This window comes from Carassius carassius, chromosome 3 (assembly GCF_963082965.1).
Source record: "Carassius carassius chromosome 3, fCarCar2.1, whole genome shotgun sequence".
NCBI lineage: Eukaryota > Metazoa > Chordata > Actinopteri > Cypriniformes > Cyprinidae > Carassius > Carassius carassius.
The window spans coordinates 29,237,820-29,252,508 of NC_081757.1; the positions used below are offsets into that span (position 1 = coordinate 29,237,820).

A 14,689-nucleotide genomic window follows, 5' to 3' on the forward strand; every position below is an offset into this window, starting at 1 on the left:
AAATTCATAGTAAATTATGTATATAACAAGGAAATACACATTAAACAGTAATTATGGGGAATTCCCTGCATACCCCCATAAACACATTTATTTATATTTATGTACAGTTTTTTGTTGTTGTTGTTGTTGTTATCAGAATATTCTGTTCTGCTTTCTATGTTAATGTTCTGACTTGCAGTATCATATGTTACCATGGTGTTGTTTTGTCTTTGTGTGACTAACAACGTTAAAGGGCAATTTTGATAACCTTTAAGTCATCTTGTGGCCTTCCATTGTCCACCTGTGTCATTATTAGCACATTTTAAGTAACAAACAGATTTTAATAGCTCTAATAGAATGGTTCATTGACATTATATAGTTTACATACACAGTTTGGAACTGTAAACATATTTTCAAAGATGCATGGTATACTGCTTGTATCACCACTGTATTTTGTACAGTAAAGTTCTGGCAAACAGAAGCAGCCAGTTTTTCAGTGTAGATTATAAAAAAAAATTGAAAAATAAATGTAATTAAACTACCGTGTGTCCCAAATATTCCCCATAGGTTGTATCTCATTACGACTGCGCCCATAATGATTTAGTGGGAACTCAACGAAGTACACACGCAACGGTTTAAAGCAGCCTGTGCAAATACATTTAAAGACAAGCACTTAATTTGTCACTCAGCAGTTTATCTGCCTATAGCTGGACTACACCTTTCCCTGCAGGTGTCACGGCCTACTGCTCAGGTTTAACAGCTTTTATTTTATTTAATATTCACAGTTGGCACATATACAGTAAATGAATGAGTACAGCACAATTCACAGTTATGCATGCCAACACAGATGCTACGTGCCAGTAAATACTTGCTCTGCCATCTCCTTTCTCATTAGTCTGACATTGGGAAGAATTATTGCCCAAAAAAGTAATTATATGTATTTAGTTATTAGGTTTAGAGCCTTATGCCACAAAACACATATTCACTGATAATATTTAACTTTTAGTTAAAGGGATAGTTCACCCACAAAATTAAAACTCTGTCATCATTTACTCACCCTTCACTTGTTCCAACCCTGTATGAGGTACTTTCTTGAGCACAAATTAAGATATTTTGAAGATTGTTGCAAACCAAACAGCTGACAGTAGCGATCGACTTCTGTTTTTTTTTTTTTTTTTTTTTTTTTTTTTTTTTTTTTACTTGATTTTCATTTTTGGGTGAATTATTCTTTTAACTAAACTCATCAGTGACTGGACAACAATGCCAAACACACTGTGTTCTCATTTCCCATGTCCTTATAATAAACATGTGTTTCTGTGTAGAGACTCATTTGGAGGCTGATAGTAATCAGCTCCCTGTAATAAGGTCTCATCATGTAATGAAGATCTGTGACCAACATAGACTCGTAGGAAAATAGATCGATCTTAATTTTTATTTTCATTCAATAATATTTCACATCTGAACCGTACCAAGAAACTTAAAGGCCGTGTTGCATGGTTAATATTTCAACGAATTTGTGCAATTTGCTTGTTGGTAATAAACATTTAAACTGTTATCCATTGTATTTTATGTTGTTGGGTATCACAAAACGGAATATAATACGAAAAAGTAGGTACTATCTTACAGCGGTCTCCTTTCCCCCACAATACATTACATTACGTCACCTTGGGGAGAGAATTTACCAAAGCATGCCTTGAGAGCATTGAGAGTGACTAGAGAGAGACGAGTAGTAGACAAGAGTATTCAGAAAGCGCAGATTATAGATAAATACACAGATATAGATAGATCAACTAGATATATAGATAGATAGACAGACAGACAGATAAATATTGACCAACAGCGACCAAAACGCACTCACTTCCCTACAGCACAAGCTTTACAACGCAGTTTCCATGGGACGGCACCTGCCAAACATAGCGACAGACGCGCGGCTACGATTGCAACAACATTTTCACCGGAGGAAGAGATAAACGTTTAGAAGCGCCCATATAGCTAGCATGATGCCTTTTTTATAGAATAGTTTACCAGTTCTACGACACTATGACAAAGGTTACCGGTACTTATCTGAACTAACGTCATGATCACTGCCACTAGATATAAAGAAAACGTTGATTTTTCACTCTGTGCTATTCAGGGACAGTAAAAAAAAATATATGTGTCGTTATTGTGCACTGCTGCTCGTAGACTAGCTCCAGTGCTCATTGCTGCGTTGCTAAATGATAGCAACTCACCAGGACACTTCAACTCTCCACTCATTCTCTCACAATCATGCATTTAATTGGCTTTGACGGACATCAGTTCTTGGCAATTCCTCATTTGCCCTCTCACGTCTGGCAGGTTTCGAAATTACACGGCTGCGGGCCATCATACATGTTGGCTCTTGCCATCTCTTCCTCATCCCCATCAGCTGCATTCCAGGGACGTTTTTGAGCTCGTAATCGCTATTTCATACCATGATTAACGACTTTGTACCGTTCCAGGCAAGTTATGCCAAACTTTCTGAGCGCAAGGAATTGTAGCTAGATTATTTATTTTATTGCAACGTTACATTGACCTAAAATCGTTTTTTCAACGTGTACCACTTGCATAAACACCTGCATCCGTAGGCAGTATTATCCGTAGGGGCTGTCATTGTTGTTTCGTGTCCTGTGTGATGTCGGAACTCGGAGTACATTGATCTAGTACGAGTTCACGGGTGTGAAGTCACGGGTTTGAAGGCCGTTCCAGTGCACTTTCACGGGTTTAAGGTTGGAAAAACACGGGTTACGGGTTGCTTGGAACGCGGCATCATACTTGGCTGAGGCTACCTTTCCTCCACTTCTCCCCAACGTGACGTCATCACCGAGTTGCGTAAACAAAAACGTTAATACCAAAAACATAAAAAAATGGTCTTTAAGACCATTTTTGAGACATTTTAAAAATGATATACATATCTTGAGTGATTTATGTACCCATTAATCGAAAGTGGTGGTTACCCTGCAACATGGCCTTTAACAAAATTTTGCAAGATTCACATTCATCTTTAAAATATAAATATGAACATACTTTTAGCATCACTCACTAAACATTTAAAACTAAAAGTGTCACGAAACTTGCAATAAGCAACATGATAGAATTTCAAAGTACTGTCACCAACATGTATTTTTCAATGAGCCATAGATAAGATAAGATAAGATCCCTAAAGTTGCTAAAGTCTCAAACCCAAAGAGATATTCTTAAAGTTAAGACTTGTCCACGCCCTCCTAAAACACCTCATTTCAACACGCCCCCACATGTCTACATCACTATTGATTTGCATAACACCACCCAAATTTTTACACAAAGAATGCATAACTTTTATTCTCGCTGGAGTATTCGTTCACAAAGTCGAGTCAAGTCCAGGGTCGTCACGTGATTGCCAGAAGCCCGCCGGCCGCTCCTTCGTTGAATCCGCCGGCTGCCGCTCACTCAAACCCACAGTGTGTGACGCTGTGTGTTTCATTGTGAAAGAAAAAAAATACTTTGTTTGGCCTTCCAAAAAAGGACAGAATTAAAAAAAATGAGTGGTTAAGTTGTATTTACAACATAGTCCCAGAACAGTTCAACCCAATTATTTAAATGTACAGTATGCAGCGCATTTTATGGAGGACTGTTTCCTGAACCTGCAAAGTAGCTGATAACATATCTGTGCACAAAGGCTATTTCTATAGATTGAGAAGTTCCAACTTTGCAAGAACAGTCTGGCGCTTCTGACTTACAATCTATAAGTAAATGTTTTTTATATTTAAAGAATTTGCCACTGATGATTCAAAAACGAATTTTAAGCAGTGTAGAGTAGTGCTTGTTTTTGTTGTTTCTCCAAACACAGATGCAGACATGGTTTTATATTTATGCAGCATGATACGCAAGGCATAAAAAGACAGCATAAGTCATTTTAATCAGTAATTATGTCCTCGCTGGATGCAATAAATCCCTCGTTTGTAATGGGTTTTATTGGTTTTGTCTCATCATGCCAGGAGACTGCATCACAGTATGTTAAGGGGCATAATATTTCCATCACACACTTGAGGTATTTGGCCATCAAATGCACTTGATAGCTGGCCAAGCTGCATACACCTCGCATTTCAGAACCATGAGCTTTGTAATTATCGATGCGTTTCAGAAAGGCGGGGCATAGACGACCAACAATAATGTACAGTATGTGGAAAATAATGTGTTTTTTAACCTTAAACCACAAACACATTGCATTACACCAAACATACAACATAATGTTCTTTTTAGCAATGTCATATGACCCCTTTAAAATGTTTAAATTACATGCTGTAGGTTAAAATTTAACTACAAGTACCAGGGGAATGCAAATGCTCAAATCATTGCAAATGCAAGAACCCCCTGAAAATAGGAGTTCAGAAAACCCCATTGTGCAACACACTTACTCAAGGGTTTTTCTCAATTCAAGGGGTTTGTTGCAGCTGGGAACTGTGGTACACTTGCTGCATTTAATCCAAGAATGCATAAGTGTCCATAAGTGTGCACTAACCTACAAGAACAGCTAAAACAATTTGTCCAAGGGCTTTAATTTCTGATGAGTCAATTACCATTTGCATGCAGGTTATTTACCCTTCTGATTAAGTCTGCATTCCTGTATGACCGCAGATCTGGATTACATTCATCATATGAGCAGTTTGTAGTTCTGAACAGAAACGATCCACTGTCATTAAAGGCATGACTAATATTGGGAAAACAGCTGTGGGGTTATGTACCAGAATAGGCTGACTGACTGAATCAGTCCTGTTTGTTTATGCATTATGCACTACCAGTATGGTACAAATCCCAGGCATTGGACCAGCTTTTTTTTTTTTTTTTACTATTTATTTTTTATTCTATACAGTTTATTTGTTTGATATTTAAAACATTGATTTACAGGAGTTTCCTAGAATCTATCATTCTGTGGATCAAATTAGTCTATTTGAACATATATATAGTATGCAGCAGTTATCCTCAAATCTGGCCCACAAGATCCACTTTCCTGCAGAGTTTAGCTGTAACCCTAATCAAACACACCTGAGCATGATAATAAATGTCTTCAGGATCATTAGAAAATCACAGGTAGGTGAGTTTGATCAGGGTTGGGGCTAAACGCTGCAGTGAATTGGCCCTCCAGGGTCAGATTTGAGGAACCCTGGTATACAGTCATTCCCAAATTCAAGGGGCCCAAAGCAAGTTGGCTTTCTCACCTCAAAAGCTAGACAGCAGGTTACACTAAGATCTTATTGAGCGACCCTCGTTACAAGGCCCGGGACAACATTCCCAAAATTCTCCGCCCTATACGTGACAACAGCCTTGTACAATAGTGATAGACATACAGTATAACAGGCTCATCAATCAATCTGCCAGTATATGGACATTTGAGAATTAATTGTCATCAGCTGTTTGAATGGAAAGTTGTTTGAATGGAAAGTGTTGCGCTAGTAACTAATGGCGCTTTTCCATTACCAGTACCAGCTCGACTCGGCTCGGCTCGCTTTTCCCTCCGTTTTCCATTGCAGATAGTACCTCCACAATAGTACCTGGTTGTCATAGCAACGCTGCAGGAAACTGCCGTGACGTAATCTTCTACGCGACACACACCCGCTACCCACACACACAGGACAATGGAGGAAATCGAGTGCATGTTGTTTTTGATCCTCGGGATATATTGGATATATCACGCAATCTCTGGCCAAACTTTTTAAAAATGGTGGGGTTATTCTGGATACTATCTGGATACTATTGCTGGCGCGTGTAATGATGACGCAGTGAATAGTGACGATTCTCTCTGACCAATCAGCAGTCTGCTGTGTTTTCACGTCACATTATAGTATCGCCTCAGCTCGCCTCAGCTCGTTTGGAACCTCGCCGGAGGTGGTACGAAAAAAAGTACCTGGAAGCCGGTACAGGTACAACTTTTACACAGTGGAAAACCAAACAGAGCTGAGTCGAGGCGAGCTGGTACTGTGTAGTGGAAAAGCGCCATAATATGCATCTACTAGTACCTAATGAGTAGTTACTAGTCGAACTAAAAAAAATTTTAAAAATGAATGATTAATTAGCCAATGAAAAAAAAATAGTAACAAAAATTGTTTAAAAGGAATAAATGTCAAAATGCAGTAGCTTGCCATAAAAAGCATGGTTAATACATTTGTGTATACCAAGGGGTGAAGGCAGGGGCACTCTGATGAATAGGCCCCTCCATTTAATTATAGAAATATAACATTTGTTTAATAATTATTGTTTAACATATTTTAACACAATTACAAAACTATTATAACATCTCAAATAACTAAAACAAGTCAAATGTGTTTTTGCCTAATTCTTGATGAGTTTGATTGACAGCTGTGTTTGATTGACAGGCTCTTCATGTCACGCCTGTGAATTTGCACATGTTCACCTATTCAGTTAGCCAGTACTTTGCAGCTGTGTGTTAGAAAATGTTAGAAAAACTGCAGCAATGCATAAATCTGTCCATCAGCCCGCAAATAACGGTAAGACTTTTCAGTTCTAAGCGCAGGCTGATCCAGTTAATTCTGTAAAGTGGGAACACACTATTGTCAGGCTAATTATAATATATTAATGGAATTTGGACTCAGTCAGACTGTTTCCAGTCTGTGTTTAAAGTTGTGTAGTGTGCAGTGTCTAGAGGATTTAAGGCCAGCTGTTGCCATTCATCCTCACAAAGTTACTTTTTTATACATTTTGTGACTGACGCCGGCGACTTACTGCACCGGTTTCCCAATTAATTTAAATAACAAATGAACAAACAAAATAAAAATCACAAACATGACATTTCTGAATAAAATATTTGTATACACTTATATAATATAGCCTATATAATATAGCCTATTTGAGGAAATACAGTTGTCTTGAATAGGCTACATTTAGCCTATGTTGAATGATGAAATGAAAAATAAAAATATACATTTTAAATTACTTCTGTTTCGGAATAAATAAAGCTGTATTTAATTTTCGCTCTAACTGATAGGCTAATTGGGATTTTGTATGTGGACAGGTTGTCAGTTACAGTTACTGTATTTTTTTAGTAGGATAAAAAAACTGAAATGACCTGAATATAGACTCTGTCCCTTAGTTACTAGTGCCCGCTCACTTTTGCCCAGGCCCATCCAAAAATAAAATTCTGCCTACGCCACTGTGTAGGCTATACAGTTTCAATTCTTCAGTGAATATCGTGTAAAATGAGCGTCCGTTTAATTTAAACACTTTACAAAGGCATTATATCAACCAGTGGCTGTGGGAAACCCCCATCTGGCAGAGGTGCTGTATGGAGGGGGTTCCTCGTGCTCTCTCATGCCAAGCGTTTATTGGTGGAACAGCAGGAATTCCATGTGGATGTTGTCCTGACCATCACCACTTTCATAAGCAGTCACTCATACAGGCAAAGCATGAGGATCTCTAGAATCACCCAGAAGTGATTTGAGGATGGTAAAGACCTGCCCTCCATCAGGTCCCACGGTTGCGCGAAATGACGACATTAACATTCCCTGATTAACACTCATCAAAAACAGCACTAACAATCGATTATCACGGTATCTTGTATGTACCTAGAGTTGCTAAATCACCCCTCGACAGAGAACAAGAAAATAACGCAGGTTGATCTGATTTGTGGTTAGTTATTTGTGGTCTTACCTGTAGGAGCAACAGCTGCAGCTGGATCCGGAGTGACTCGGTTCGACAAATGACTAGTGTATGAACTCTCTAAGCCCAATACCGCAGAGATGACGAGTCCACGCAGCAACAGAACCGCTGCCCCGGACAAGAAAGTCATGGTGTGCAAAAGCTTTCAACGAACAATAAATAAATCAACAAGAGATCACACAGTATTTTCACCCAGTGGATCGGCAAAACGAATCACAAGAATGAAACGTGTGATGCACAGTATGCACCGAGTTTAATTAGCCGAAATAAACAATAATATCCAACCTGTAAAAACGCAGCCAAAAAAAAAAAACTAATCCAAGCATAAAAAAAAAAAACGATCTAAAAATGCGTCAACGCTGTCCAAGACGTCAAAAGAAGATCGCGAGGTAAAACTCCATCCAAAAGAGATGGTCAGCTCTTCTAATATGACACATTGAAATAGACATCAGAGCATACAGACATCAGATCCTCGACTGGGCTGGAGGATCTGGCTGTGTCCTACTTGAGGATCCAAACAGACAAGTGCAAACTGACGAGGAATCCCCCTGCTTGAGAGGAGATGAAAACACGCATTTTCCTGACAAAACACCCCAACGGGTCCAATGCAATATTCCAGTTCTACACTGGAAGTAACAGCAAATAGTCACGGTACATCCACAAGAGCCGACAGAAATCCAGCACAGTAGCCTAAACGCCTCTAAGAAAGAAAGTGTCAGATCCCAGTGCACCGTTTAATCCAAATCCATCGGGACCATCCGAAATACACGCGTGTGCCGTTCATGTCCAAATATTAACCGAGTTTAAATGTCAAGTCCGCATGACTGCGCCTGACTTGAGGGCTCAGGTCTGCCCACTGCCTTTGCTAGTTGATGTAGAAACTAAATTCAGTGGGCGGAAGTCCGTATGCAAATCATTTGACAACACCACGCCGGCAGTTTGATTCTCCCTCCTCGGTGATCTCGCCTAAAACTCTCATATGACACAAAAGCAGCTGCCGGTGTGAGCTGGATGGGCTGTGTGCTTGGCGGACTGTCGGTATGCACAACAAGAGCGCGAAAGTTGTTCTGGAATGCTGGCGCCTCCCGGAAACAGCCAGCTCTATTGTTCATCACTTCCCACTTTTATTTCTCCCATCGCGGCACAATTTACACCCAGAGAATCATCCAAGTTTTCCTCCTCGCTGTGGGCTGCAATTGGTTGAACGGTCCCAACATGGCAGAATCCGATTGGCTGACAGCGCGAGAGAACGTGAGCTTTGAAAAGATAGACCGCGGTTCAAAGCAGGCAGGCAGATATTAGTGGGTGTTGTTTTGTTTTGTGGGATCATCTGGATCATCTGGAATATGATTTTTTAATTTTTATTATTATTATTATTTTCTTTTTTTTACATAAAATGATTTGCATACAATTAAGTATTACAAGTGAAGGAGTTTGTTTGTTTGTTTGTTTGCTTATGGGATATAAACTCAAGACATGTGCCTTCCTTAAAAAGCTGTTTTATTCCACATGGAGCAGGTCGCCCACCTCATGAACTCCGCTATGTTGACGTCACATGACCAGTAACTAATAATGCGTTCACTTTACCTAAAATTATATGTAAATAAACAAGCAAAGCAAACATTATAAACTACGATTCAAAAGTCTGGTGGTCAGTAATGTTATATATATTAGGGATGGGATGGTTCGCTGAAAAAAAAAAACTGAACCGTTTGGTTCTCCACACACGGTTCAGCACGTGCTGGGACCGCGGTTCAACTTAAACCTTATTTGGCACCTGTAATATGGTTTGCTATAAATAACAAGTAAAACAAACAGGGTTCAGCTAATAAATGTTTCTGGATGAGCATTCTGGCTTCCCAGACATTACAACAACAGCGATGAAAAAAAAACTGGACAAATCAGTCACTCTTGTTCAATGCGAATGCAGTATGCTGGAATATGAGCAGTTATTTACTCCGTCATCACCCGGGTGCTGATAGCTTGCGTGCACAGTTGAGACCTGAACAGCACACAGTTGATATATGTTTAAACTAAACTCATTTAGGCCCAATCCCAATTCAACCCCTTAGCCCTTACCCTTTCCCCTAGACCCCTACCCCTCCGTTTTGCGCGTTCACGTGAAGGGGTAGGGGTGTCTCGATTCTCTTTTAGTTGGAGGGGTAGGGGTAAGGGGAAGGGCCAGATAGCCCTTCAAACTAATATTTTTCGGGACCACTCTTCAAACGAAGGGGTATGAATTATCTTGGCAACATGGCTGCTACAGCGAACAAAAAGACACATAAATGTAAGCTTTTTTAGCATAAATAAAGATTTTAACGAAAAGTAATCATTTGTTTTATGTTACATTCAATTGTGAGTTCATATTAACGGTCATGTTACTCAAATAAATGTTTGCAAAAAATCGCTGATATTTGCTAACGTCATATCATTACAGACATAGACATTGATTCGGGCTAATCCCCCTAATAATTAGAAATCGCTAAACCATTTTCTCAAATATTGCCTATTCGAGAGAGGGAGAGAGAGAGAGAGAGAAATGGAAGTTGCGTGTATTCGCGTCTGTGCGTTTATCTTTTTAGAGTGAGTTTACTTAAAAACAGCGATTGTATCCTCTCGTCGCTGGAAGATATAATGTAGCGATTCAGTATTTAAACTGTATTTAATAAAAACCGTGGGGCAGCGGTGACAAGTTTATTTTCTCCCGGATGTGTGCGCTGCGCGATTTCCGATATGTGTGTGTTTCAGTAAGCAGCTCATTAATACAGGACGATAATTAAAGGCTCTAATGCACACCAGCACACCAGTATATGTGTGTATTGTAAGAGCTAGACGACGAACGCGGACCCTACCCCTTGACACTCTGTTTTAAGGGAAGGGGTAGGTGGAGGGGTAGGGGAAGGGGTATAAAATACAATTGGGATTGGGCCTTAAGCTTTGCCAGTTTAAACATTTAAGAGCCAAAGGGTGCAAACTCGCTGGCACAGTGAGAAGATTTGTGCGTGCACTCATCCAAAGCGCGCAAACCCATGCCCCAGAAAGCGTGCAAATATTAAGCCATCTCTGATGTATTATGTTTAAATGGACAAATTCAAACAAAAATTATGTCAAAATGACTGTCTGGGTAAATATCCTACAACAGAAATCACTGCTCTTGATTGAAAAGCTTTTGTAACTTTAATAAAGAACAAGCTTTAATTTATACACACTGTAAAAAAAGAAAAGTTGACTTAACTTAAAATTACAAGGCAACTTGCTGCACAGCTTTTTTGAGTTTACTCAACTTTCAAACTAAGTAGTTCACTTAACTCAATTCACTGAGTAAGGTCACATTTCTCCCAACTTAAGATCTTTTGTTCAGCTGATTGAGTTTTTATAGTTAAAACAATTTAGAAAATTATGTAATTTCAACTTTTAAAGTTATTTTCACTTATGTTTAACATTTTAAACTGTTAACACAAAACATGTTACAAAACGAGCAATATAAGTAAAATATAAGTTAAAGGAACGCTGACTTTTTGGGGCTTTAGCTTATTCACCTTTCCACCACAGTAAGGGTGAGGCTCCTTTGTCTGTTCGATGTTGGCGCGCTTCATTGCACATGCGCCAATTTCATGGTCGTTGCAGTGCGCATGCTCCAACCTCCAACCCAACTTGTATGCTTGTTAACTTGCATTCACAAATTGAATTTACAAGTAATACTAGGTTGGTCCAACAATTGTTGAACCAACGTCTTTTCATAAGCCAACATTTTTGCATTTAATTGTCCAGTTAACTAAAATATAATCATTAGTCTAACTTTTTGTGAGTTGGATTTTTTACAGTGGTCCTATATGAAAGGTTTTTTTTTTTTTTTTTTTTTTTTTTACACGTTTGATTACTTTATTCAATTTCTGTGCCTAAAAACTAATGCTAGACCTCACAAAAAAACTGTAAAACACTGTTTATTTTATTTGTATCTTTACTCTATTGTATTTATTTGCGCTGTTGCTCGTAGTTAGATAGAATATTCTTTTTTTTTTAAGTAGTTTTTCCATGAACATAGCATATACCGTGACTCTAAAACCGTGTGAAACAAACCAAACCGTGAAAAAGTTGAATCTTTCCACCCCAATATATATATATATATATAATGTTGTCTCTTAAGCTCAATAAGGCAGCATTTGATACAGATTAACAGTAGGCTAACATTGTAAATTATTATTATTAGAATTAAATAATAATAATAATTTTTGTTAAAAATTGTATTCATGGAATCGTTTAATTTTTAGCAGTCATTACTCTAGTCTTCAGTGTCACATGATCCTTCAGAAATATGATTTGGTGCTCAAATAAAACATTTATTATTGATCTTCAAAAAGCTGTGTTTTTTTTTCCTTGCCTCAGGATTATATGATTAATAGAAAGTTCAAAAGTATACATATACAAGTATCCTTTTGCATAAAAGTATACATTTCTTTCAACAGCAGCAAGAAAAAAGAAAAAAAACATACTTACCACAAAGTCAGTCTATATCATACTCCATAGCGATGGAACAGCATGTGTGTGATTGACTAATAAACCAATTACCAATAAACAAATATACTAATTCAGCACAAATAAAAATAATTATAATAAATGTCCAAACAAGCAGTATCCGCTGAATTATTAAACAAACCGTGATAACCCTGTCAAGTAAAAGCACAAACCACCAAAAATGCACAAAATTGCTGTGATTTAATTGAAGAATGTTAATTAAATGTGTGTTATAGTAGACAGAACGTAACATGCAGAAAAAGAAACAAAACACAAAATAAAGAGATTTGATGTGAAGGCATTAGTAAGTACACTCACTTAATGCATCCAAGCCAATAGGTGTCAGTATAAAGTGCAAAACCATTGATGCAATTTGAACTTATAAGAATCAGCTTAAAACTAACAAAAGCTTTATGAGTGCAGCTTGAAATGTCACACATTTCGCATGCAAAAAGTAAAATGCTTTCATATCATATCATTGCACTAATGTATCAGTATTATATTATTTGATATAAATGTTTATATTGATGACATGTGTCGTCTGTTAGAGTGCAATTATTTTTCTTTATAAATAAGTAGGCCTAATTCTCTCAAAGCCAGCTCCATTAACTTCCTGCATAAAGGTTTCAACTGTATCAGCAGGACAGGAGGGCAGTTATTACAGAGGTCTAAATATATAAAGGTGCCCAAGAGAGAGGCAGAGGAAATGTGATACTGAATGTCTAAAAGAAATGTTTCAGCGAGGAGCAATGCTATGGTACAGTGAGGGACCGCTAGGGGTGCGCTGCTCCCATGGTGACAGGGCGTGGGAAGCTGTGCAAACAGGTGGCAGATGTACCGAGAGACCAGTGTGAGGCAATGGGGAGTGAAAAGCAGGGCAGAAAACGGACGAGTGGCATAATTTGATATGAGGCACGGAGGAAATGAGAGGAGCAGGCAGACAGACAGACAGAGCAGATGTCAGAGAGCTGCTGGAGTTATGCTGCTATAATCTGGGGTCAACTTGTAGGGTCATGGATGATGCTGAAATTCATGGGGCTGAATGCACTAAACAACTTTATTGTTATTTTATTTATTATTATTAATTTTTTTTTTTTGGCTTGTCAATACCACTGTTTCCAACTTCAAATTTAGATGAAAACAATATCTAAACAATAGCACTTTATATCTTTTGGTATATTGTTTTGTATATTATAGTTGTTTTAGTTTAATTAAAGTGCTCCTATTATGTTTTTTTTTAAATGACCTTTCATGCAGTATGTGTAACATAGCTCGAAGTGACTGAAAACATCCTGCAGAGTGTTAAATCTGAAAGTGCTACATGTATAAAGTTATTATTATAACTTGTCTCTCGAAAGAAAGAGTCAACTCTGAATCACTGAAACGAGTCGTTTTTAAAACGAACATGTTGTCAACATGAAACATTAGCTCACTGCCTGCCCACTGGTTGTTCTTTTCATGCTGGTCTGAATGAAAATGCAAATTCATTCTTTGCCACAAGGGGAAGCTTTTGGAGCGGTACACAAAGCAGCACTGCGCTCACAAACACTGCTTTTATCAGGTATGTTTTTTACAGTCTATAAGCATTACATGATGAAATGAATCTCCACATTTTATTTTGGGTCACCATACTTACTCGTGTAACTACTCATGTAACCATCTTTAAATAGGGAAAACATGGAAGTGTTTGGTGGCTTCTAAATTCATCCCTGTTTGGATCCTATGGAATTAATAGTGCTAAGCTAAACGCTAACATAGTGGCGCCGCACGTTACAGTGATTAAGTGCACGCACGAGACGGGAGAGGTACGTATCAACTTGTTTAAGGAAGAGAAAAGTAAAGAGAGTGACGTACAGCCAAGTATGGTGACCCATTCTCAGAATTCATGCTCTGCATTTAACCCATCCAAAGTGCACACACACAGCAGTGAACACACACACACACACTGTGAACACACACCAGGAGCAGTGGGCAGCCATTTATGCTGTGGTGCCCGGGGAGCAGTTGGGGGTTCGGTGCCTTGGTCAAGGGCACCTAAGAAGTGGTATTGCCGGCCGACTTTTGTGCAACCCACAACCTTAGAGTTAGGAGTCAAACTTTCTAACCACTAAGCCATGACTTCCCCTAAGCCATGACTTCCCCTGTTGTTTAAGTTGAAGGCAGAACATAGTGAAATATGGAAAAGCGGTGGCGTTTTCCTTTAAGAACTTATATAAGCTACTGAAATATTCTGCAATTCAAGATTACAATATAGGACGCAGCCTCGAAAGATGATACTGTATGTCATTTTTATTTGTGATGTAATGCATTAATGCAAGTAAATATGATTACAGTGCAGCTGTGCTTAAAGCAATATGCGCTAATTTTTAGTTAATTTGTAAAGCACAGAAATTAAACCGTATTTAAATGCATAAAATAATTCATTTTACATTCTGACATTTAGGCCATGTGCTGTTGACTTCTGCCCTTTTTTACATTATTGCAGATGGGGAGTCAAAAGACAACATTTTCCCCTTTCCACAGA

General features: G+C 38.4%; 1 protein-coding gene across 1 annotated transcript in view; it reads right to left on the reverse strand.

Moving 5' to 3' along the window:
- The window catches only part of stim2b (stromal interaction molecule 2b), a 45,968-nt gene extending 37,237 nt beyond the window's left edge, over window positions 1-8,731 (reverse strand). The window contains exon 1 of the mRNA XM_059535574.1: window positions 7,642-8,731. Within this exon, the coding sequence (XP_059391557.1) occupies window positions 7,642-7,780 (139 nt within the window). The 5' untranslated portion in view covers window positions 7,781-8,731. The remainder of the gene's footprint in view (window positions 1-7,641) is intronic.
- Window positions 8,732-14,689: the final 5,958 nt, after the last annotated feature.